The sequence below is a fragment of the Stigmatopora nigra genome, chromosome 2 (assembly GCF_051989575.1).
Source record: "Stigmatopora nigra isolate UIUO_SnigA chromosome 2, RoL_Snig_1.1, whole genome shotgun sequence".
NCBI classification, from domain to species: domain Eukaryota; kingdom Metazoa; phylum Chordata; class Actinopteri; order Syngnathiformes; family Syngnathidae; genus Stigmatopora; species Stigmatopora nigra.
In genome coordinates, this window is record NC_135509.1 from 5,839,918 (window position 1) to 5,865,549 (window position 25,632).

Sequence of the window (25,632 nt, forward strand, 5' to 3'; positions counted from 1 at the left end):
GTACTACATAATAGAATATTTTGTACATTATACTGAATAACAAGTACCTAACACCAGTTCCTATAGCTCTCACGAACAACAAAGCCCATGATTATTTTATTCCAAAAACAAAAGAGAAAATAAGATTTTTTTTCTATAAAATTTATTTTAAAAGATTAAAAGAATAACTTGCCATGCCATCAAGTTCAAATGACAAACATGTAGGACACAAGATGCACACTCATAACTTAAGACTGACGTAACTTCAAGTTCCTGATTCCAAAGAACGCAGGTTTAAAACATCTTTCCAGCGGGCCATTCATGAATCCAAGTGCATTTGCAATCTGTGGTGCCAAGACGTGCAGTGACAGACAAGCTTGGCACTTCATAGAGCAATACATCACATCTGATCTCATGGAGGGCCTCATTTCCCACCCCCCTTTGAGACAGTCCACTTCAATGTGAAGCAGTCACTAGCTGTGCTTCTTCTGCAGAAATGTACTCCCAAGCCTGCTTAAGTGGGCACCAACAATAACACGTTTTTCTGAAGTGACAAGTTAACAAAACCATGGTCCAGTCCATACGTCGGATGTCATCATCCAGACAAAAACACAGCCGCAATATGGCAGTAGTGGTCACATCCTTGGAGTGCTACATGATGAATAACAGTCAGGGCAGCTGAAGGACATATGCTTCAATTGCCTGCAACATGGAGACAAAACAAGCATTACATCAGTGGTCAGATTTGAAATCATTGATGTGAAAGTAATCAACATGTATACTATAATCTCATAATATTGCAGATATTTTCAAAATTGTTTGACCAACACTGTGCAAGCATCTAAAAAATATATTTAATAAATGAAAATGCTGGACTTTTTTCTATCTCCAATATTAAACTTGCAAAAATGAGTTTTTCAATTTATTATTAATGTATTGGCTGCCCATGAAGGTGAACGGCATCCAATTATTTAAATTACATTTAAAAAAAATTAATTTCCGTGTGTTGTCAGCCCTTCCAGTTCAACTGGATTGGAACTCTACTACTGACAAACTCATTTAAAGTCACAACAGAAGGATGGAAACATCCCTATGAGTGGCTGTAACATTAGGGCTTATAGCAATTGGCAACCTAGGCACACACCCTGAAACAGGACATAGGTTGTTATGAATTTACTTTGGACAAAACAAACATTCAAACTGGCTCTAGCAATGTTTTATTCATGTTAAGAAAGCAATGAGCAGAGCAGGACACATTCACTAAGCTTGAATTTGAGCATCTAAATAAGATTAACAGCTTTGCTTAGTCTGATAAATGCCAGTTAACATTTTGGTCAACACTAAAGACAAAAACAACGATGACTTTCCTCACCTTTGCTAGATCTCCAGTAGAACCTGAAAGCAGACATAACCTGGACCCATCCTTCCACAAGTCCCTTAGATGTTGCTTCAAGACTATAATGTTCCTGTAGTGGGTAGGAAGAAAGAAAGAAAAATCACCAAAACGGGATGCATTGACTCTGGCCTTTATCCACCTACAAGCAACTTGCATTAAATAGCAGTGTCATAACATGCCAGTCTTATCTCACTTGTCCAGCTTTGACATCATGAGACAAGTACTAACAAGCTATACTATTAAAGGATCGTGCAATATCAGCATATTGTGACTGTTTTCCCCCACTTCATAGCATTTAGTTTTACTGTATCAGTATTCTTAGTTTATCAATAGCAGCATACAAAGGTGCTTGGAGATTAGTGTAAAATCTCCAATAATTTTCTGTGTGACGTCCGGATCAATATGCAGTTCCCACCTGGTGTCCAAACTGTCCCGCAGTTGTTTCTCTGTTTTTGAAAGGTCTGGCCACCATTTCCGGATGACAGCCTGAACCCAGTGTAAACCCACAATTATCTGTCTAATAAAAGGACAGAACACATAAATGTCAACAATGTATTTGATTTGAGAAGACGTACAAGAATTGTTGCAGGTGCTTTTTTTAACTTCTTTAACAGGAGATATCATATAAAATATACGTGTGGGAAAATTCATATTTTTGTTTGAAAGAGTCAAATCAATACTTACTCTTCGTAATTACTGGAAAGAACCACTTTTACTTGGGGTATGAGGTCAACACAGCATCCAAGTGAAAAATATGGTGCTTCCGTCTGGAGGCTGATAAAACACACAAACTTAAAACGAGCAAATAATAAAATAGAACAGAAAACTATTTAAATAGATATTATATTATTATTACTCAGCACTTTCAACCAAAATTGCATGCTGTTTCAAACCCTAAAATGCCATAATTGTTAATCATATTCTCATCAAATGTACACTGACTACAAATTTGAAAAAAGTACATGGATATTACATTGTGGCAGCAATCTGAGCAAGCTATTTTTATGACCACTGTAATTTTTAGGAGTTTCTTAGATTGTGCTCCATTTTGAAATGTATAATGTCACATGAGAATATTCTAATGAACTTCTGGTAAAGTCAACAGACTCACTTGTTTGTTATGACAGGTAACAGGTCAAGCAGCACTCCTTTGTCTTGAATTCTACATATCAAATGGTATTAATGACAGGTCAATAAATTTTAAATGCAACAATAACAAAATAGGCTATAAATAATAATAATAAAATATTATACACAATCAGATAAGCCACTAATTCAATGGGATTTCTTCGCCATAGTGTGAGGGCCACTTTAAGTCGTAGATTTCTTCCAAAGAGAATGTGAGTCACTGCTTCGTGATCCTTTGATAACTATGGAGTAACAAAATCGAAAGCCTGTTAATAAAGTACAACACGGTTTGGAGTTGAACCTTTAACAAGTATTCTAACCTCAGTAAAATCACTGTATTTAGAGCTGGGACCTGCCATCTGAGAGGCCTCGGAGACATTCACAGACAGCCTGCACTTATCTTTGTAGCAATTGCCCCTCACATCCGAGCATGTCACCTCGTTTTCTTTGTTGGCCATGCCGGGCTTACGGGCTTGGTCAACATTGAATGTTCTACACTGCAACTTCAAGGCCACCTCCTGGGCTAGAGAAGACTTCCTCTTGCAAATAGAGGACCTCTTTTCCTTGCCTGGACTGTGTACTTTGCAGTGCACCTGGTTTCTGGAAATAAGAGAAAACATAGAGGATGACTTCAAGTGAAGAATCAGAATTCAAGACTATGACAGTTCATTGTAAAAGTTAGGTGACTAAAAAGGGAAAAATTGAATGACACAGCTGTCGACATGGAGCAACGACTCACCTTTTCTTATCTAATTCGTCCTTATTTCTAATATCCACCTAAAACAGAAGGATAGGGGATGAGGGCCACTATTGCTATGCATCTACCGCAACAATAGCACAGCACTATAGTCACCAGGAATATCTCAACAATCTCACTATTTACACAATAAGGCATTGCTACTAGAATGCACACAACATACCTGCTTCATGGTCTTTGAAAGATGCAGGTGAAGTCACAAAAGGCCATTGGGATTTTTCTTTTTGACCTTGGAGAATTGCCTTAGATAGACAAACATATCACGCCTCACAAATTAGATAGACTGTACAAAAGGGGGAAAACAAGGGAGGATGCGTCAGATATATAATTGTTGATCATCGGATGTGTTTTTCAAACAAATCAGGCTACAGTTAGAAGTATAAAGATTACAGCGAGAAAAAGTGCCCGACAAAAACAACATGACTAAAGCAAATAACATTGGTTTGCTGCTGGTGATATTAGCAGTAGCCTTACTAGCTTAACAAGTATCCTCCTTACAGTAGCATATTTTCCCCAACCGCGTTGACAACATCGTCGCAGTAGTGGATTTTTATAACGTATCATTCGCAACACTCCAATTCGCAACATTCTTCAACTCGAATGTCCATTTGCTAACTTACAGCTGTTAGCATTGAGCCAAACCAACAAACATGCATACAACTTAGCAATGTTGCTAAATGTGGTCAAACTAGCCGCTTAGCTTTGCTGCACAACTATCGCAAACAGCACTTTCGAGCCTAAAGCAAGATCCAAATACCGCAATTAAGCACTGACCAGGGCATTTTGTCAAATGACAAATATTTTCTCGAGATGCGCAAGTCCAAAACGTGAAAAACAGGTTACACTGAAGCAGAGCAACAATTCTTGAACGTTCGCTGTCGCTTCTGAAGTTTTTGAATCTTTCAAATGCATCAACCGCTAGTTGTGGGGATTCTGGGAATGAAACTGCCACGCAAATATAGAGTTTTAGCGACGTCTTGTGGACACATTTGGAAACTACAATTTTTGCAACCTGTTTGGATTTTAGTCAAATTAAAACTATCATGCACTTTAAAACAGGGGGGTGAGCAAACTTTTTGACAGAAAGAGCCATAAGAAAATCATATTTTCAAATGTTATTCCTTAAGAGCCATCGTTTAAAAGTAAAAATACATGAAAATGTGGTCCTTTTTAGTCATTTTACCACTTTTAAAGTAGAAAATGTCTGTCCATCCTTGTTCTGCACTTCCAACACTAGATGTCAGCTTTTGTCTATGCCAATGACATTTTCATATTGATCTTACTTTGTAAGGCTTTTCATTTCCGACGCTAGATGTCAGTCTTTGTCTATGCAAATGACATTTCTATGTATCTTAATGTACTACTCTTTCCAAAGTCTCCAAGATGACATTAATTGAATTTTCAATTCCTTTAATGACTTCCCATTGTCTGCAACAAAAACATAAAATCTAACATTGCACTATCTGACAAGGTTAAGGAATCTTTCTTTTCCAAGAGGTGGGTTCTTTAAAAATAAATGAATAAAATACATTAAGCAAAACAATGGGGAAAAATTAAACACTAATCTTTATTGAAACTCAAAATGGATTTGGGTTCATTTGCCAATTGAGACTGGAATATTCCCTTAAATCATTACAGCTTTAAAACATGCAGAATTAATTGTTAAGATATCTTTTTTGGTTCTAAATTCAATTATATCGAAGCAAATAAAATGGGGGTAGTTGCTGATCTCAAATGTCACATTACACAGTACTAAAGCACCTTCTTCTTTGGCATGCTTGATAGTTCTTATAACCACTATGACCTGTATGTACTTATCATTTCATAATACTACATTTCATTTTGACGAGCTCTCCTGCAGAGAATAACAAAATCATGAATACTTTCATCCATCACTATGACTATTTGAACTGAGGACATCAAACACATCTCTGGCCAGTATAAGCATTTTGGTATATGTTCCCTGCATGCATATTCACTAAATAATGATAAAGTACACCCACAACAGTCACTTTAGAATTATTTCCAGGAAGTAGGATGGAGAGAGAATCCCTTTACTGTAGTCAAATATTTTTGCTGTAAAGATTTATTATTTGAGTTTATGAGTTGAATGTATAACTTGGCTTTGGGTCTTTCTAAAAAAAAGTTCATTTGTTTTGGAATTTTCAAGAGATATAGCATGAAACACTAAAAAATAAGTTCATCATTTTTGTAAGATGAAAATTATACTATTTGATTTCATTGGTGACCATGTCAAAGTATTTTTGAACAAGTCACAAAATCTCACATTTCTGACGATGCTGCATCTCAAATGAACTCAATTAGGCATTTACTTTAAAATTGATGCAAGAAAATAACTCCAGTAAACAATCTACTGTTAATAAACTGACAAGATAGATTGCCCCAATAATTCTGTTTGAGAAAATCACTGTAAATATTTTTAAAACTCTCAATAAGAGCTTTGAACTTGTATTTTATTGCTTCACTTTTTGATTATCTAGTGACCACTATAAAGTACAAAGATAAAACTTTGTAATAAGCATCTATCTGCTCTGCGAACAAACACAATTTAGTTAACGGAAGTAAAAAAAAAAAAGAACAAAAGTCCAAACCACAAACTTCAGTTTGAACAACCACTCAAAATGCATTATGTTTGACTTTTGAGAAAACTCTGCACATTTATCAAACGAAGCCTTTACAGCTTGCAGCCATAACATCAAGGTTAACCAATCTGTCATTTTAACAACTTAATGGAGCAATTTCTGACCAATGTTTGGACTGCCAGTGTGTCACAACCCTCTGGGTGTGTATTATCCAATCATCTTACCACCTGCCTCTAACTGCCATAGCCAAACCAAAAATAACAACTGGTCTCCTGTCCGTTCACTCAACCTACAATTGTCAACGAGAAATAATTGGACAAACTTGAAAGTTCTAAGACTCAGGAAACACTTAACTAAAAATATCCTGCTAACAATTTTAAAGCAAAAGCAACAATAGAAGCTGCAAACAGCTGTGAGGAAGGGAGTAGACACACTTGTAAAAAAAAGTTTGTCTTTGCATCTGAGCGCACAAACGCTTTCCCATGCAGAACTAAACAACTTTGTCACTAGACCACATAGAAAAGTCTGGAACAGCTTTGCTTCCGCCTGCTTTCAGAGTGTGAATAACAAGAGAAGGATTTATGAAAGTGGGGGGGGGGCTTGACACTAAGCTGACAAGGTCACGAGCATCAGTGCAACATTCAGCCACTTGCCCAAATGTGACCTCTGCCTCAAAGTGGGATACAGCAAAAAGTAAAGTGGGAAGCAGATGTTAGGAAATAAATCATACACATTTTTGGGGGGGAGGACTAAGAATTTTGGGGATTGAATTGAAATCTTTAATCAGTCTTGAATTAAATTAACACAGTTTGGGAATGTGTGAAGAAACCAGGGTGCCTGGAGATAACCCATTACATGGGGTTGGGAAACTTTTTGACGAAGAGAGCCACAAACAATTCATATTTTCAAATATTATTCCTTGAGAGCCATATTCAGAATTTAAAAGTAAAAATACATGAAAATATGAGCATTTATTATTCATTTCACCACTTTGAAAGTACAAAAAAGTCAGAATTCTTTTGAGAACATTATTTCACGGTTGCTAGATGCATGCAGAAGACTCTAATGAAGAAAAAATATGATTTAAAAAGGCAGAGAGCCACATACAACCATCAAAAGAGCCACATATGGCTCCCGAGCCATAGGTTCGCTACCCCCTGACCTACTACATAGTCAAGGGCAGAACATTAAAGTTCTACAATGGGGACCTAAAGAAGTGAGGTAGACCAAAACTTCACTGTGGTAACCCTGGTACGACATAAAGTTCCTAATCAAATAAGGGGGACAAAACAAAACAAAATGTCAATGTTCTGTCTTATTATACATAACATTTCATTACATTTTCTGGTGACTTCCCAATAATGAGAAAACCTGTCATGAGAGAAATCCCTCTTCTTATTCCTAGCATTCAATAAGAAGGACGGATTTAGTTTCTTGCTCAAGGATATTTTTAAATGAAACAAGAACTTAAACCATCCTTCCTTTTTTGGGGTTTTACGTGTGAACAAAGGCATAGTTTGGTAGCATTTAGGTGTGGAAAAATAATTTTACCAACCATTCAACCCTATGAAGAAATATGTCACATTTGCCACAACGAAAACAGAGGAAATAGTTGTAAAATATTTTTAGGCTGGTATAAATGTGAGCATACTGTGTTTAAAATGATGCCATGCAAAAATCTCTACAATTATGGTCCAACATGAAGTGTAAATGTTATAATGCATCTTCAGGAATGTTGTCACAACCGTGTTTCTCGTTCCACACCGTTTTCTAAAGAGTCCAGACTGTCATGCTTCAGTCAGTCACTGCCTGGGCCATGTTTGGTAGAGATTAGTGGTAAAGTAAAGAATAATAAACATCCGACTTATTGTACCGGCAAAGTATATCACTGTGCAGTTCTTGACAAAACAGACCACCTAATTTGGAGGTTTGTCTGTATACAATGTGTGTGGGTCCTTGGTTCCCATGTCAGCCAAATAAACTCTTCCAGCATGCACATCATTAGACACACTACAGAAAGAAAATACATCATTTTTCTACATTGAAGAATTATTCAAACCAATATAAAAATGATTTTAATAACACACAATCCAACTGAGCAAAGGAGTAAAGTGAAAATGGCTTTAGTTCTTTCCATTTTTTAAATTTTTTGTATGGGTGAACGCACCCCAGCACCAACCATAACAAATCAAAAATATTATGATGAATATAAAACCCCTCATGTCCTGTAATTCCTTATATAACAGAGTCAACTCCAGTTGCAAAGAGCACACAGATACACCCAAAAGTTAACCGAGTTTAGTCTATCTGTGAAGCGACTAACCTCCAAAACGTTTGTTTCTCACCACCTTAATGTTTATAGTGTTTTCACTTCATGAAAACTGATTGTAGTTTTTATAACACTTGCACTACTTCTAAAAATAGAATCTCTATAATAAGTCAAAATTGACAGCACACACCTGACTCAAAATGTATTGTATAATAATAATAATAATATGGGAAATGCACATGAACCACATTTTACTGCACATAGATTTGAACAACATCATGCGTATTAACCAAGCCTAAATCTTTGCAAAAGATAAATATAGTCAGTTCTAACATTACTTGGCATGTTTGTCTGCACTCTTACTCCCCACACAGCAGGAATTACCTGCATTTCTGTTGGCCTAACTAGTCAGTAAGCCATTACCGCTGTTATTTTTGCAAGAATACCATGGGTCATGAGACTTAAACACTAGAAAATTCCTCCTCTCCAGACCCCCCTGTCTTCCTGTTTGGTTTCTTCCATTAAAGATGAGAATTAACCAGATATCTTAGCTTTGAGTGAAATAAATGAACAAAGTAATATTTTCTGAAGGCTAATAGTTCTAGACTGTATAATATTATATCATTGGTTCATTGCAAGCAATGTAGAAATTACAGAATATTAAATTTTCCCATTTTCTTCCAAGCGTTCTCTTCAAATTGCTCAAGAAAATGAATTATTGTCACACTATAACGTAAACAGAGGATTAAATTGCCCCATCTTAATATGCAGAATTCATAAAAAGTCATCCCAATAATAATGTTCCTGGGTTTAAACATGGCCATGCTGCTACTGAGCTACCAAAACCAAAGTGTTATCACTATGTTCATCAACGAGGCATGTTTCTCTTCAACTTATGGATGTATGTCTAGAAAATACACAATATAATGAGGCAGCTAGAATATTTCAGGGAATCGCATTACCCAGGTAAGAACCAAAGGAATGCAGCATTCACTGTACTTGTTATCAACTCATGACCAGAAGCTGATGAAAGGTCGACCTTTTGGATGATTAAATAGGATGTAATTGGAAACAGTGACGGTCTGGATTCCATTTTATGCTGGTTGTCTTGAATTGGTAGATTGGGTCAGGGGTTGGTGGTAGTTTAGTGAGGGGGCCAGACTTGGCAGCTGAAGATACACAGCATGGATACAAAAGCAAAAATTGTGCCTGATTTCTTCAGGACCACACATATTTTGTTTTTTTTTCAGTAATTATGGTACTCAGATTCACCAACAAAGATGCAATAATGGACCCAGTGAATCAAGAGGAGCCTGGAGGCAACAATAATATGAGGCTCAAAAAGCTAATAGGAGCAATTCATCCAAAAGATTTGAAAGTTTTGACAATTAGCCAGATTAAAAGTATCATAACATGTTGTAATCAAAGCCTGGTTCATTAAAATATGCATCTGACTGTATTTAATTAAAAACAAAACATATTTAATATTAGAGTCCTGTCAAAAGTGGTATCCAGTATACAGCAAACAACCCTGTTGGCATAGGAAAATGCTTAAAATGAAGAATGAAGAGTGTCCATGTAATCAAATGCTTTGAGTGGACCTTTGATTAACTTCATGTGCAACCATTGCTGATGCAGGTTCAACCTCCGATGAAAGGTAAACAGTGAATGTTGGCAAATATGCAAGATTTAGAGTTGAATCACGCAGAGACACTGTAGATTAGACTGGCAGACAGGCATAGATGAGAGGAGATATCTTGTGAAAAGGCCTCTTCAGTAGCACAGCCTCCTTCATGTACTCCTTATGGAGATCAGCCCATGTTTAACTGAGATGTAATGTGCCACCCTGGTTAAAAGTCAACCACAATGTTGCCCCCGGAGAAAATAGTAACAGATGTAATACTGTACAAGTGGAAAATATTTTTGCTATCGTTTTCTATTCCCCAACAACATAATTTCCACATGCTGTTACACTAGAAGAAACACAATAAATGCATGTTGAAACACAGAATAAATTAAGAAACACCGGTTAAATATTCACACAATTTCATAATTTAAAAGATGGTATAATTGTATAAAGGTATTTTCATTTATTCTAGTATAAAACCAAAGAAAACTTATTTGACTGAGACCTTAGGAAACCCCAGCTGGATTCTTCGAAAGATCAAATATGGTTCGAATCATTTTGTTCTTTGGCAAATAAGGTAAGAGAGCAGTGTAGAAAAAAAAGATCAATATGTGTGGGTGTTTATTTTCACATATGAAAAATAATCAGCAATGTGATTATAAGAAATGGGGATTTAGAAAGGTCAATGATAGTCTCTGTTTCCAGCAAGTTACTCCTGTTGCACAATGATTAAAAATCTGTCTGTCAATCAAAGAGACAGGAGCAAATTTGGCAGGTGGAAAAGATGTATCATTTTCAGAGGGACAAAAAAGGGAAAATATCTTAAAACTCTTGGCAGATGTGTTTAGTTCCTGTTTAAGTAATTTTCTCATTAAATGTTTCGTTTACAGATCCATATCCAGACATCTTGATGTGTAATGGTGCTTTTGAAATATTTTTTGATGGGAAACAGGCAACATGACAGTCTAAGATATGAACTGTGAAAATATATTCGATATTCATAACAATAATCCATAGCATTCCATATGAAGTATAGAAAAAGCTGTAAATAAATGATAAAAAGTATAAAAACACATAATATATCTATTGTGTGTGTTTCAAATGATACTGTGTGATGAAAAGATGCGAGACATTAAGGCATTATAGATGAGAAGGTGTTGGTTTATGAGGGTTTGTGTGATTCCACCAAGTAGACCTCATACAATGCCCCTCACTGTCTGCAAAAATTTCAGCCAGCTCGGATGGGCAACTCTCTCACATACCGAATAACCACCCACCTAACCATCAAATAGCTTCAGGACCACAGAAAAGGAAAGTGGGCACTTGGTTGGGCTTTGGAACATTTCTTTTTATATTCTCCAATATCAGAGAAAGGATGACCTTGTGGTCAAAAGCACATTACAAAGAATAGACAAGAAACATAATACAAAGAATACAGTATTATATAACTTATAAAGCTCAAGTTGCAGTAATCATATTCATTTTTATTAAATGGATATCTACAATTCAAAGTCTGATAGTATCTTATACTTTAACTAAGTTGTTTTAATGACTGAATTTGTACTTTTTCCTTTACTACAAATATGAGCATAAACTAGCATCAATAAATGAGTGACTCTTCTATTGTAATGACAATGTAGAATGTGATTATTGACAGTGAATAATTAACACAATACTTTCTGGTGCCATGTTAAATTTTATGTGTGAAATCAAGGTAGCATCCAAGAAACATAATTTTAGTGTCTTCATGAACCAATATGTCTGAGATATATAAATTTGCAGATAGGCTTTGTCTGAAATGGGATGAAGAAGAAATCCTGTGGCTAGACTGATCCAGAGATATTTACATATCAGTTGGTTTGAGACAAGCAGAACTCCAAAGGAGGGTCATAGAGAGCATCTGTTGGCCTCTTATGTAACTTAACGAGGCATTTTTTTTCGGGGGGTTGCCTCTGACAGAGCAGCGCTGTGCTCTGGGAAATTAAGAAATATTTCCCCATCATACTTTCCATTTACAAGTCTATGCATTTCTGACTGAATATCAAAAAGAAGAACAACCTAGGACTTAATTTACTATACAGCAAAGGTTTCCACATTCAAAACCAGTTATGCATTTAATTGCATGTAAACAGATGTGGAAGCGGATTTACTAACGGAAGGCAGTGACAATTGTATTTGCCAATTATGCAACATTTTCCAAGTATTTTAAAGCAGCTTGCATGCAGAGTGTAATACTTGGTGCATTTTGTTTGCAGGTATCTTCCCCCCAGCAAATCAATTCATTTGTAGAGCATAAAAAAATGAGGAAAGGCAAGAATTCACCAAATGATGCAATAAAAATACCATAGGAGGATATTCTATAGCTTGCAAACAAGTATGTAGGTTTTCTGAATATTGTCCAATGGAATGAAGAACAAGTGCTGTATGAGCACACACACACACACACACACACACACACACACACACACACACACACACACACACACACACACACGTGCACATTGTTTAGATTAATGATGAAAGACAGAGAAGGCAGGCCTTACACTCGGGTGTACTAAGCCACAGGACAACATAGTAGCAGGAAAAAGAAAACCCTAGTTGATCCTAAACACACAGACCCCCTAAGACTCAATCATTCTCAGTGTTCCTCTAAGTGACACCTCTCCATATAACATCCCATCGAGGGAGTCAGTTTATGCGGTACGTCACATGTGTGCTAAGCCTCTGGAACTCTGAAAACATACTTTCAAGGGCCTCTGAGAAATAACACACGAGGCAATTCATCTTGTGTTGGAGCTTTGTAAGCTTTAATAGTATAAAAAAAAAGTGAACAAATAAGAAAATGGGAATCAATATGTTGGATTGCACTCAATCAGGAGATATTATTTGAAAAATGTTCTTTAGGAAAATTAGGAAATGATATATATATATTCTGTGAAAAGTCAAAGGATCATAGAACAAAATTTAAATCGCTGCAAAAAGAAAATATTGTTGCTGTTTATTTATCTGTAACCGAATGGTTAGTACAATCCCCAGAACTAAACCCAAATGAGCTGTAGTGGCAGGAGGTCACCAAATTAACAACTAAATTGCCAGAGGAAAGTTTTGCAAAACTGTCATCACTGCAAAAATATTATTAATTTTTAAAAGTTTCAAATCATTTCTAACCTTATCAAATGTCATGACTCCAATTTCTAATATAATTTTGACTTTTCATGCACTATGATATTTAAAAAGAAAATCATTTTTCCAACTCTGGCATCAGGTTTATCCATTTTTATTTCAGACTTTATTATGTAACATAAAGAAACACCCAACCTTATGTCTGCCAAAGCAAATGTGAGTGGACCAAGCAGGTAAAATCTAATGGAATGTTAAAACTCCCTCCTAATTTTACACAGGAAAACACCTCTTCCAAGGATGGATTAGTGTGATTAAAACAGCTTGGTTTTACGCCAAATATGTACAAGAGGTACTGATGGTCACATGGATATTTAAGGAGGCCCTGCTAAGCAGTGAACCTCTCAATAGTTCTTTATATTGAAGTGTCTGTAGGAGGGTGAATGAAACCACGACACCCAAGAAAAGCATCACCCGCCATCCTAAAAAAATCAGAGAATAAACATTTCCAAGGGAGTTACATTTACAATTGAATGTAAACTCCCATGTATTTTTCTTCTATTCTCCACTTCATCTCTAATTCCAAGAATCTCATGCTCAATGCAAGCACTGTGTGCATAGATTTAATGGCCAAGGGGCTTGAAAATGGTGGTTTATTTTCAATCTTTGAGAAAACATTCCATTCATGAATGAAGGCAGATGGGATTTTTGTGGATGGTGTGATTACAACATCAAAACAAAGACTATGAATGTGTAGACGTGATTTGTCAAGGTATTGCATGGCGACACATCAATACACCAGGAAATGCCAATCGTGAGGGGTTTCATCCAAAAACAGGGTACCATGTGTTCGTCTGTCTGACATGAGGCCAACCTTGGTCTTGAGACGTGCCTCATAAAGTTGATAAACTCAGAGGAGTTCTTTACATTGGGTCTCCTGATACCTAAATAATGATATTGGCAGAGGGGAAAACAAGACCCAAACAGACACTTCTTTATAGTATGGACGTACACCTGCAGAAGAGCTAATGTCAAAGGAAGTTTCTTTATGAAACAGAGGTCAACATTACGCCACAATGGACCCAAGTTCCACCTCATTACTAATAAAAACAGTATGTGCCACAGGTGTGACCCTGTGAAATTCAAAGTTTAATGGGCGTATCACCCCGATGAGGATGTGGAAGTCGTAAATTAGATAATCACAGGAGATTCATGCTGCTAAAAGACACAGGTAGAACAGTAAAACACTCACATTTGGGAAACCAGCATATTTTTGTTGTTGTTAAAATGTAATATGGTTACCAATGTTAAGATAATGGACACAATTCTCAGTTTACATTTATATAAACCTACTATATTTTCTGGACTATATGAAACCTTTCGTTTATAGATCATTCATTCATGCATATCTTTTTGTGTGAATATAGACACGTGCAAATTGTAGTGCAGTGCATTTTATATGTTAAAATAATGGTGTCTGCATTTGAATGCAGTTTAAGGTCCGACGATTTCTGTAATTATTCCATTTAATTTATATTTGGACAAATGGTGTCTTTTTGCTACTAATGTGCATGAATGATTAGCTTGACTAAATAATGGTTACTACTATAATCATTTTGTGTGTTGAATCACCATTGATTTAAGTGGGGACATGCATACTTTTTAATACCTATCCCAAGTTTTAAATAAATTATGTTTAGGGAAAATTGATGTTGACCGTGCACTCTTAAATGTTTAACCAGGTTTAATATTTACGATTGTCTATCCAGGGGTGAATTGAGGTGAAAAAAATCTAAAAACATATTCAAATGTATTAAAAAATACCAGTAAACTGGTAGATGGAAGAAAACATTAGTTATAGTTTGCATCCTTAGTGAAAAGCACAATTTTTATAACTTTTAGATTCTTGCATAGCAGAATAAAGCAAATTTATAAAAGCAATAAAGCTGGCTGCCATAAGACTTTACAAAGATCATGGAGTAGTATTTCATGGAATCCAAGCCCTTCCTTGAACTACATTTTAGCCAAATAAATAGCAAATACACGTGGAGATCTTGTGTACTGAACATAGCCATGCACTTCCCAGGATACATCACCAGATCCAAGTTTCTTTTTTGCCAGGAAACATTTCACAGCAGTACAAACTGGTAAAGTAGCAGTGAATGAAACCTTCTGTCAAGGAAGGAAGCAAGAACCAGCACGAACCTGACACATGCATATGGAAATTTTGAATTTGCTCAGGAAGACCTCCCAATGGTTCATTGAACACCCAGCCTTTAGAGCGTGACAGAAAAAATCTAATATGAATTTGAAGGGGGATACGATAGAAATGTAATGGCGGTGGATTTGATTTAAAAAAAATTGAAGTTCAGAGATGAAGGTCTCAGTGCACACATCTCTAACTACCTTGGCATTGCGTGGCTGGAACTGATGTTGGAAATTGATGCCCAGTTGATGCAGTCCATGCCAAGGAAACCTTAATGTGAACACATGTTTAGTTTGGATAGGTGAGACAGAAAAGCTGCTCACTCAATACACTTGGGGGAAGGAAATAGCAAAAACATATCACTGGAAAAGAAGGAAGGCGTTAAGAGTGATTTATTAGGTGTGGAAATGGCTACTGTGAATGAAAAAAAAGGTTTTCTGGGTGAAATTTGAAAGAAATAGTTCAGTTTTTGTACAAAATACACTCTCCCTCTATCTCATTTTGCCCTCATTATATATTTGGCATGTTAGGCTGACTACCATGCCTGCCAATTTGTCCCAATTTCCCTTTCGGAATAATTTGGAGTACATCCCACTAGGATGCATTGGATGTATTGTTGGTTATCTACCAGAGCAGAGACAACTAATCAATGGTTTAGTTGGAAGATTTTCACATCCTTTCATTGCTCCTTTTGGTCTGCTGGACAAGTGACATGCAAAAAGAAAGGAGGGAAAAAAACTAAAAACAACAACAATAAGAAACTCTCAGAACTTTGATGAAACAAAGAACACTGAAGATGATAAATTAAAACCCACTATCACCACAACGGGTACTTTGTTGTTGATTTATTAAACAAAACACTCTAAATGCCATCAGAACTGATTTCACATAAGTCTTACTGAAATATAGGATCATGCATGTAAAGCAGGGGTCCCCAATCCCAGTTTTGAGGACCGGATTTGTTAGATATAAACATAAATATATATAAATTACCTCCATACTCACTATATTTAAGAGCTTGTGTATTATCAGTCCAACAGCACTGACTCATCAGACAATCTGTCAGACGGCTGCTACATGAATTAACATTGGAAAACACACTGGAAATATTTAATTCAACATCTGGAGTGGATGCATCATTTATTTATTGACGGTTATAATTGCTGTGGGAAGAAATGTCCTTAGACAACTTCACTTTTCTGATAAAATGTGATCCTTGTTTTTTCCGAGGAAACGTTTAATTTTTCCTATTATTGTTATGCAGGTTATGATGGAAAATCATCTTTTTTCCTATGAGAGGAAAACCTTACACTCCCAATTATTATATTATTGAAGTCTAGAGATGAAGAAATTAATATCTTTTTAAAAATTGACTGGCTATTTCATGTTTTAAATTAGTGTGCTTTAATTTATGGTCCTTAAAGGTAAAAAGCAACAATAAATTATTCCCATCTTTTCCTTCAAATGTCAGAGTTCAAATACTAAAGCCTATATTTTTATATTTTAGTTTATTTATTTAAAATGTCTAATTAACTACTACATTCCCATCTTTAAAAAACAATAAGAGCACTAGAAAAGGGCCCTCAATAGGTTTGAAACTCATCGCTACTACCGATTTTTCCACCCAAGTATGTCTAATGGGAAACTGGTGTTTGTTCAAAAAAGAGGCTCAAGAGTCCTGCCTGAGCAGATTCCAAAGGAAAGCCCAGACTTTACTATCAAAAGACAGCAATAGGTTGAAGAAAGAGCTATTAACCACTTTTCCATCAAGCAATATAGTTTAGTTCTTCTGATGAGGTTAATGTCGCACACATTAAACCCTGATCTGTATTGTATTACCACCAATGGCTTTGCATTTTATACTTGCGATATAATTTTTAGCCATTTTCTAGTAGGATTCAACTAGTGAGAAGTTGGGATGATGAAAGGTCTCAGTGTGTCCCAGAACTTTTACTGGTTAACCATGCTGATGATGAAGAGTGTACGTTGACTTGCTTTGATTTATTTTGCCAACCTTTCCCCTTAACATCCAGAAAACGCCTCACCTTGTCAAAATATTGTTTCACAGGGAAGCAAACACCGGGGGCTCTGTCAGTGACGAGGTATTGGCAGAGAGGAAAACGTGTCAGAGACGGGTCAGATGGGGCACACAAACTGCATAATGTATCCATTTAGGACCAAAAATACTTTTTGCGCTATGTGAGCTGTGGAGGGCAGAGGTCAAAAGGCATGAAATATGCTATCTAGGTTATCAGTTCTTCTTGTTTTTCTTGTCTGTCCAATAAAACAACTTGTATTGTTTTATTTGCTAAGTTAATTTTTACAAAAGAAGACATTTTTGACAGTTATCCTACAAGGAATTTGTTGCTCATGCCTTATATGACGCAATGCATTCCATTGTACTCAAAACAGCTCGTTTAATATAGTTTAATATTTGAATCATCGCTGGAGCAAAAACTTGGTGGGGGGGTCAACCTGCGATCGTGCATTTTCTCACGTTTGTTGAACATTACGCAGAGTTCAGGTGACTCACCTGTGAATGACGTAACATTCCAGACACCTCTTGATGATGATTTAGTAGATTCCTTACCCTTACAAAAACACTAAAATATTCAAACAATTTAAATGACTTTTTAAAAAAAAATTAACTACAACAAAATAATTTAAAAATGGGATCGATGCCACTCTCCGATCAGTTAGTTTGTTGACCTTATTAAACATTCTCTTCCATCACCAGCTTGAATTAAAAACTGATATCAGAATGTGATAAAACTTGTGTGCTCTGCTGTCCGAATACAGTACAACTAAATATCAAGAAGATCCCCCCGAGTATGCCAGTTAATTCAGTCTTTGTTTTAACCCTTCTCTGTCTTTTGCAATTAAATGGCCTCAACATGCCATTGTCTTCCAGACTTTTGGATTCTCCACACCTTGCAAAAGTGACAGTTTCACTATTACAACAAGGGGATATTGGCAAATGTTTGTGGTGCAAAATCTCAATTGCATTAGATTCCAATAAAATCCTTGAAGTACATGATGCCATATGGATGGTTACAAACCTCACAAGAAGGTTCACACCACCTATTAACTGTCTAGTCAGTGACATCATTCTGTCTGACAGTGAAGGCCATCACGAGATCAACTCGCTACACATTCCTGGAAATACTGCAAGCTACTGATTGTCTCAAACATACCATAATTACTGGTTCATAAAAAAATATACAAAAATTGGCTGTAAAATCTATTTTAACCTGTCCCTATTGCATGTATTTGTATTTATGAAGCATACAATAAAAAACAAAGTTTAACATTGTGGTAGCGTGTATGAGGAGTGGAGGTGGTTGACAAATTAATGATAGAAAACAAATTCAACAATGGCCGATGAGTAGGAATATTAGTAGCGATCCAGATGTTTAAACTACTCAATGAAAGTAAATACCTTAGTTTGTTCTCAATAGGTTACTTCATTTCTGGCTAGACATTGATATTGGATGAAAGTAGCCAAAGTTTTCCTGCTGTTTTGCTTCATTATTTCTTCATTTGTTTGTTTTTTTTTCATTGGAAAGACTGCTAGTATTCTCCTGGGAAAGCAAAGTTTGGATATCAACTCAAAGAATTTCCCAACATTGGGACGAATAAAGGCTTTTTCTGTCATTAATCACAATTAGACACTGCCAGGTGTACAAAATGTCCTGACAACCTTAGCTGAGTAAAATCATATTGGGAATAGCCAATGCCGTATGCGATTATCTGGCGATTAGTTAAGAATGTACCACATCTCTTTCGGTAAATTGTGTTCACAAAGACATTTTTTACTATGACTTAAGATGACAACAATGAAAGTGACCTAGCAAGAGGGGAAAACCTTACATGCTCTAAGTTTTCAGAGATATTATTAAACATTTGGTCTCTAGTTCATTGCTGAATTATATACAGTATAGAATAGTTAAAATAACCATTCAGTTAGTCTTTATGTCATAACTCTAAACTGATGAAACTGTAAAAGCAATGTGCACAACATGTGTCATGTTAAGAATTCCATGCAGGTCACGTTTAAAACTTGTATTGACTTAAATGAGGGGGTCCTCCTATACAGTCTTATCCTTCTTCATAAAGATAGAGCCTTGTTTTGTTCCTCCCTTTCCTCACCACTTTGATCTTGTGTGGAAAAGTGTTTTAGTAGCTGAACTCAAGACACCCACTAACATCCCACGGGTGTGGAAATCCTCTCTCCCAACTTCATCATGTGAGGAGAGGAAATTCCTTGGACAGTAAGTGGAGACATTTTTTGGAGTAGATACGCTTGAGACTGTCTTTGTTCCGTCTGTGTTTGACAGTCATTGACAATTTCAAGAACTCGTTTGTATGGACCTTTTCCATTTTTTTTTATCAGCCAGGGGCAGCCAAGTGCAGACAAGTGGAAACCACACAAAATTGAAGTCAACTTTAACCTGACCTCACGAAAGGCTTTTGCAAAAAGTAAACAATCTTTCACATTGTGACACAGTTGAGATGCAAGAAGATCAGGCCAAAAGGGCTGGAGCACAATTTGGGGAAACCCAAGGACACGCTGAGTGTAATGTTTCATGTACGTAGTTGCAGCGTAAACATGTGTTCAGTAGATATGTTTATACGATGAAAAACACACCATTGAGTTTAGCAGGCAAAACACAGACTTGGGGGTCTAAAAAACACATTTCAACATTGGAAAATTTGAGTGCATTATAGTAAGGATCCTCAAAAATAAATGTAGGAATGTATTTTTCATAACCCATAAACCTATTGAAATATAAACAAGAGACTGAGTAAGATGGAGAACTATAGAATGGACATTGAATTCTAAAAGTAGATTAATGCATCTTCCCCATATAAAAGTCACTGTTCCAAATTATTCCTTACTGTCATGCTGAAGCTGTATTTAGTCTTGTCATAGATGTGATAAGACCAAAATCCCAAATGACCTTTACCTTTTATTGCTGGTTCTAAGATTGTTCTACCTATTGAGCCAAAGTTTTTAGCCAACAAACTTCAGATACAAACGAGCGTTCACACTCTCGCTCCAGTTGTTTGTTTTACCACAGCAGCCAACTCTTGCTCCAAATGAAACACGCTGTAAAGTCCCAGACAGAAGCTGATCCGAGGCATCCATGTCTGGCTCAGGGAACTAAGTGTCATTTGACTTGAGAGTTGTTATTAAGAAAAGACAACCTATCCAGTGATGACGATAGAAAGAAACCTATGGGGAACACTGAAATTAAAGTCTAATGCGTTGGAACTATCAAGAGTAGATCATTTGTTCCAGTTCATGATCAGTGCCTTCAAAACTTTTAAATCTAGACAAAGTTACATAACTGTGTGCTTGGTAAGCCATTGCTATACGCATTAGAAATTAATGTAGCTTTCACTTCTCCTAGTTTTGTACCCTTGTTTAGTTAAAAAAAACATTTAAAAAATACTATATATACATATACATTATGGTGAACCCATATTTAGTTTTCTATTTAAACCTTCCAAGTTTGGTTGGCATGTTTTTAATAATCCCTTTTGTCCCTCCTAATCAAGACATTGGAAATGTCAGAAGGTTGCCAAACATATTTTTCTGATGAATGACAACCAAGACAGGGAACAGCTTAAACTTCCCAAAATTGTCGAGTGATGTGGCATCAATTTGGAATGACATGATGATATAACTATTAGACATATTTAAAGGGAAAACTCGTCTCGTGTTTTATTATAAGTGGATCTAATCCATAACCTGAGCTACAGTCGTCAGTGGGACATTTGAGTTTTTTGTTTACAACAAATGAAAGACAGGCCGTTTTCATTCATGTATTCTCTTTCACAACAGACCACTGATTGCCAATTAATCAGAGTTACAAAATAGTGCCAAAAAGTCTCACATGCAATGACTTGAAATGTCAAATGTACCGCCAAAGTCGCACGATTAGTTATTGGACCGAAATACATGGGAAAAAATACGCCTCTACAATCAGATAAAGATTCATGTGTAAAATTTCATAGGTTCATAGCTGGCTGGGATCAGCTACAGCACCCCATGACCCTCATGAAGATAAGTGAATAAATGAATGATGGATATTCTTACTACTTATACTGTTCATAATACCCCCACCAAAAATGTACACATTTAAATACACTATAAAGTAATATATTTACATACAAACAGCACCAATAACAAAATATTTATCCTTCCCAATACAAAGAGTGTTTTGAGTGCCTTCTTTCTCAACATGGGGTGAGGAATGCAGTTGTAAAGTTATTTTGGGTATTTCAAGCTTTGCCAGGTTTTTGTGGGGTCTGACATTGCATGGGAAAGCTGACGTAACAGTCAATATTGGAAGGCCCTCTTTTTAATGGCTGAGACTGGCCTTCCCTCAATGCACACTCATAAATAAGGTAAGACAAACATTTTATGTCAATCATTTCTTACACTCAGACAAATGTATTGTGTCCAGTACACAATTGTCACTTATTGCTTGGACCTGATGACGTCAATGTTGCTTTGTCTTTGACCCAAAGTTTGCGTAATCAAATAGTTTTTGGAGCAAGAGATTTTAAAATATTTCCTAATGAGCTACCAGGAGACAGTGGAGAATGTGAAACTCATTACGACAGCAAACTAACCCAATAAAGGCCATTATTAATGAGCTATCGTCAAATAATGACACATTGTAGAGTCACTTCTAGTAGTGTTATGACTGATGAACATCTCTATTGGTTGTCTTTATAATTTAACGCTTCACAAACTAGACTACTTCAATGAAAGGCAGCTGTGTTATAAATGTAGGCCAGTTGCAACTAAAGTATGAGGAGTTGTGAAAATTCACTGCTCTGTTGGCAAAAATGGCAGAATGCCCTATATGTACTGTAGCCTTGTAAACCCAAGAAAATGTGTCACATAGGTGCCATGACAGGGAAGATGAATAGGGATGGATGGACATATAAACGTTGCAAAAATGCCTGGCAACCAGGATAATAACTGCACTTTGTGGGATCTGCAATGAGGTCACATTAATTGTATTTTTATAGTCAGAAAATATTGATAATAGCTGTAGAGAATTGATTTAAATTTTTTTTTTCCAAACAAATTGACACAACATGAATTATTAGTGTGAATATTGCAATGAGGATTTTAAATTATGACAGTTTATTGTTACCAAGGCTTGTACAAGCACTTTAGACACCCGTAACATTAACAATTGTGGCTGGTCTGACTTAATTACATACCACTAGGTCGTCCTGGACATGGTAACAGATATTATTACATAAGGGAAACTGATATTCTGGCATCCTTGTCCTCTATTGGACCTCTTATTCAGTTCTGGCAATGTGTACAATGCAATGCTTATAATATAAAACCATTGCGTTTGATGAGGAAAAACTTGAGAGCCCTGACAATGTGCATGCCTTGATTGTTATCTGATTTTGAATCTTTGATGCAAAGTGTTTTATGGCATTTTTAAATCCCGAGGAACCAGCATATACTTAGTTACCATCTGAATAGTAGAACCAAGAGGGGCAACAAATTGTATTTAGAGTAAATCCATATTTTAAATATGATAATGAGGTTTGCCTGACAAACTCATGTTAGGGTATTGTGTTATCAAAATGTTAAGGGGCAGAATGCACCTGGTCATTATCAAAATGGATAGAATTTCTCAGCAGTGGATTTTGAGTTTGAATTTTGAAGGTTTCATCTTTATCTTAGTAGATAAGCTGGTTGTGATGTATTCATAGAACTATGGGTCTCACTGACTGCTTTTCAGTGAGCCTGTCAAGATATGTAATCAGAAACTGTGTGTGTGAGTGTGTGCTCAATGGTGTAGACATAGCGGATTGAATTTGTGAAGGGAATGTTGAAATACTATGTGTGAAAGCCATAATAATCCAACTGACCGGTGTCCAGAAATGCATAAACTGTATACTAAATACTCTTTCATCTATGTGTTGGAATTTGTGAAAAAAAAATCAAAAAAATGCTCCTGTGAGGCATTTAGATAATATTTGGTGTTCTCTATGTAAAAGCCGTGAAGAGACATTCAGTCATCTTTCTCTCTCTGAGTCAATGATGTTCCCTCAAGCATCTGCTCTTCATTCGCCAGAACCCAAAGCTCTCAGTGGGAGGTAAAATCACATTTTATAGGAGTCGGTCTCCAAGCAGTAGGCTTTACAGAGATATAACATTTAAAATGAGAGAGGACAGCAACATTTAGGGAAGCTTGGTAGATTTAGGAGCATCATTGATCTTAGTCCCACAGTCGATTGAAACAGTGCACACACAGCCTACAGGGTAAATACTACTTGAGCGTGTATAGTTGTCTGTCTCCTCGTCCCCTGCGATTGGCTCAACGCCAGTTCAGGATGTCCCCTATTCAGCGCACATAGTTAGCTGGGATAGGCTCCAGCACCCTCTGTAGTCCCTGTGAGAGGATAGGTGGTTCAGAAAATTTATGAATGATCATTTACAACTGCAAAAGGCTTAATTCATTTCAAAAGACTGTATGTAACTTGACTGATTGTTTAATTTGTATCTTCTTGAATGTTGACAAATGCAGTGCAACATTGAGAAAACGACAAATTAGAAAAGACTATGAAGGTCTGACCATCAGTAGCACCACAAAGCATGCACAGATGTAGGGAGTACATGCAGGCACGTGGAGAACAGACGTGCTACTGAGCCACACATAATGATCTCATTTTTCCACTTTGTTTTTGAGAGATTCCGAATTTAGTCGTCAATCTGTTGTAAATTTGAGGTTTTGATTCATCTTTTTTTATGAATACATCCAGTAAGACAGGTAAGGTGGAATCTATTCCAGCTGCATTTTGGACTGGTCAATATTAACAAGGGTCATGTAATTAGAAAAAAACTTGTCAAAGTGTGATTATAGTGATGGATTTTTTTTGTGTCTAGGTTATTATCCTAGATAGGGGTAAATAGATCAGAAGAAACCATGAAAATGGTTTTCTTAACTTTTTTCAAGCCTGATTTGTTTGTGGTGAATTTCTAATGGGAATATTTTTGAAGGCTTCTGTTCAAAACAAACAAAACAAAACAAAATACACGACAAATTGCCCTCAGACGGTGAATCTGAAGAATCTCTTTGGTGCTCTGCAAAAGATCCAAACCGCACTAGCACACGAACAACGTCCCTGTGGACAGGATATGTGGGACCTCATAGGAGCTCAATGAATCCACTGTGTTGCCAGACAAAATGTGCCGACATCTGGTTCATTTCAGAGGTGTGTCCTCGAAATTTTGGCCCTCTCCTCGTTATGTAATGTTCAAACAGTATAGATTACATAACAATTACCTTCAAATCTTCTTATCTTTTCTGGCCTGATACATTTGTTAATTGTATTTGTACATTGTCATCTACTTTGTTGTTGTTGTTTTTATTTGCTTTGAGGAACAGAAACAACAAAAATGATCAAATTAAGATCTGCAATACTTAATATCCATTGATATTTGTTACAATTTGTCCTAATTATAATTGTAGATGTGGTGTAGTGGAGCTATTTTAGCTGTCCTTGGGCATGATACAGAATGCATAGCAAACTGGTCAACAGTCCATTGAAGGACAAAGTCAAATAACAACAGTTCATTCTTCTTTTAGAGTTTTCCATTGATCTAACATGCACGTGCTTGGAATGTACTTAGGTAGAAGTACTTGGAAAAAACATGCAAGCACAGGGAGAACAAAATGTAACAAAACAACAACAACAAAAAACACGCCTACCACAAAACAATCTGATGTCATTAGAATTCATATTTTAGGGGATAACAAACAAGAAGAGGGAGTGTTTGCTGCTTTGATGAAGATTGCAATAAAAATTGTATAGTATTAATGGCTGTAAGAATGGCTATGATGAAAGGGCGCTTAAAAAGACATTTGCAAAGCAAAGTAAATTACTCACAACAACTTACACCAGACCCCTATGCTTGTGTAATGGCAGTTGTATTTCTTACAATGTTCTGCGTGGCTGAAGCTTAACTTGTATACCTTTGCTTCCGCATTGATCCCGGATAATCCCTGGAACTCGTGTTTCCGGCAAACAGAATTTGAGACTGGAAGTGCATTGTTAAGTAATCACTGATTTAATATGTAGAATACTGAATTATTACTATTAGTTTGTACTACCCTACCTTGATATTTCACAAAATAAAGTAAAATTCAGGGGAGGAATACACACTGAATTGTGAATGATTAAAATTGCAACAATGCAAAATAATAAGCCTGAGCAGCTGCCAAAATCTCATTGTATTCATGAAGCTTTTGTTAAGCAGTTCATTGTACTCTGACCCAAATTAACCCTTAGCGGCATTCTCTTAATTATTCTGTGGACTTCAGGATGGGGCGAGGTTGCAAGGGTCCCGCTCGATAACAGCCGGAACGCCAGAATCTGTTTTGGTTTAGATGGAATCACACTGGGAGTGCTGAAAAGCCCACATTCCATCCCATTTTGCTTGTGTGCAGCCTTCCGTCAGGCTGCTGTGATTTGTTCCCGGTCTACTTTTATTAGCCCTA

The 25,632-nt window shown here is 36.4% G+C and overlaps 1 protein-coding gene across 3 annotated transcripts in view; it reads right to left on the reverse strand.

Annotated features, from left to right (window-relative positions):
• Positions 1-116: 116 nt before the first annotated feature.
• Positions 117-25,632, reverse strand: part of katnbl1 (katanin p80 subunit B-like 1) — a 36,306-nt gene continuing 10,790 nt past the window's right edge. Inside the window, exons 1-10 of one of the 3 annotated variants that reach the window (XM_077709963.1) lie at positions 4,035-4,191; positions 3,424-3,543; positions 3,243-3,280; positions 2,824-3,103; positions 2,630-2,745; positions 2,487-2,537; positions 2,060-2,149; positions 1,791-1,892; positions 1,352-1,445; positions 117-681 (exon numbers count right to left, since the gene is read on the reverse strand). In XM_077709963.1, the coding sequence (XP_077566089.1) occupies positions 649-681; positions 1,352-1,445; positions 1,791-1,892; positions 2,060-2,149; positions 2,487-2,537; positions 2,630-2,745; positions 2,824-3,103; positions 3,243-3,280; positions 3,424-3,432 (813 nt within the window). In that variant the 5' untranslated portion in view covers positions 3,433-3,543; positions 4,035-4,191 and the 3' untranslated portion in view covers positions 117-648. Of the gene's footprint in view, positions 682-1,351; positions 1,446-1,790; positions 1,893-2,059; positions 2,150-2,486; positions 2,538-2,629; positions 2,746-2,823; positions 3,104-3,242; positions 3,281-3,423; positions 3,544-3,758; positions 3,946-4,034; positions 4,192-25,632 lie in introns of those variants that run through there. The other 2 variants (XM_077709982.1, XM_077709972.1) reach the window with 2 other exon arrangements.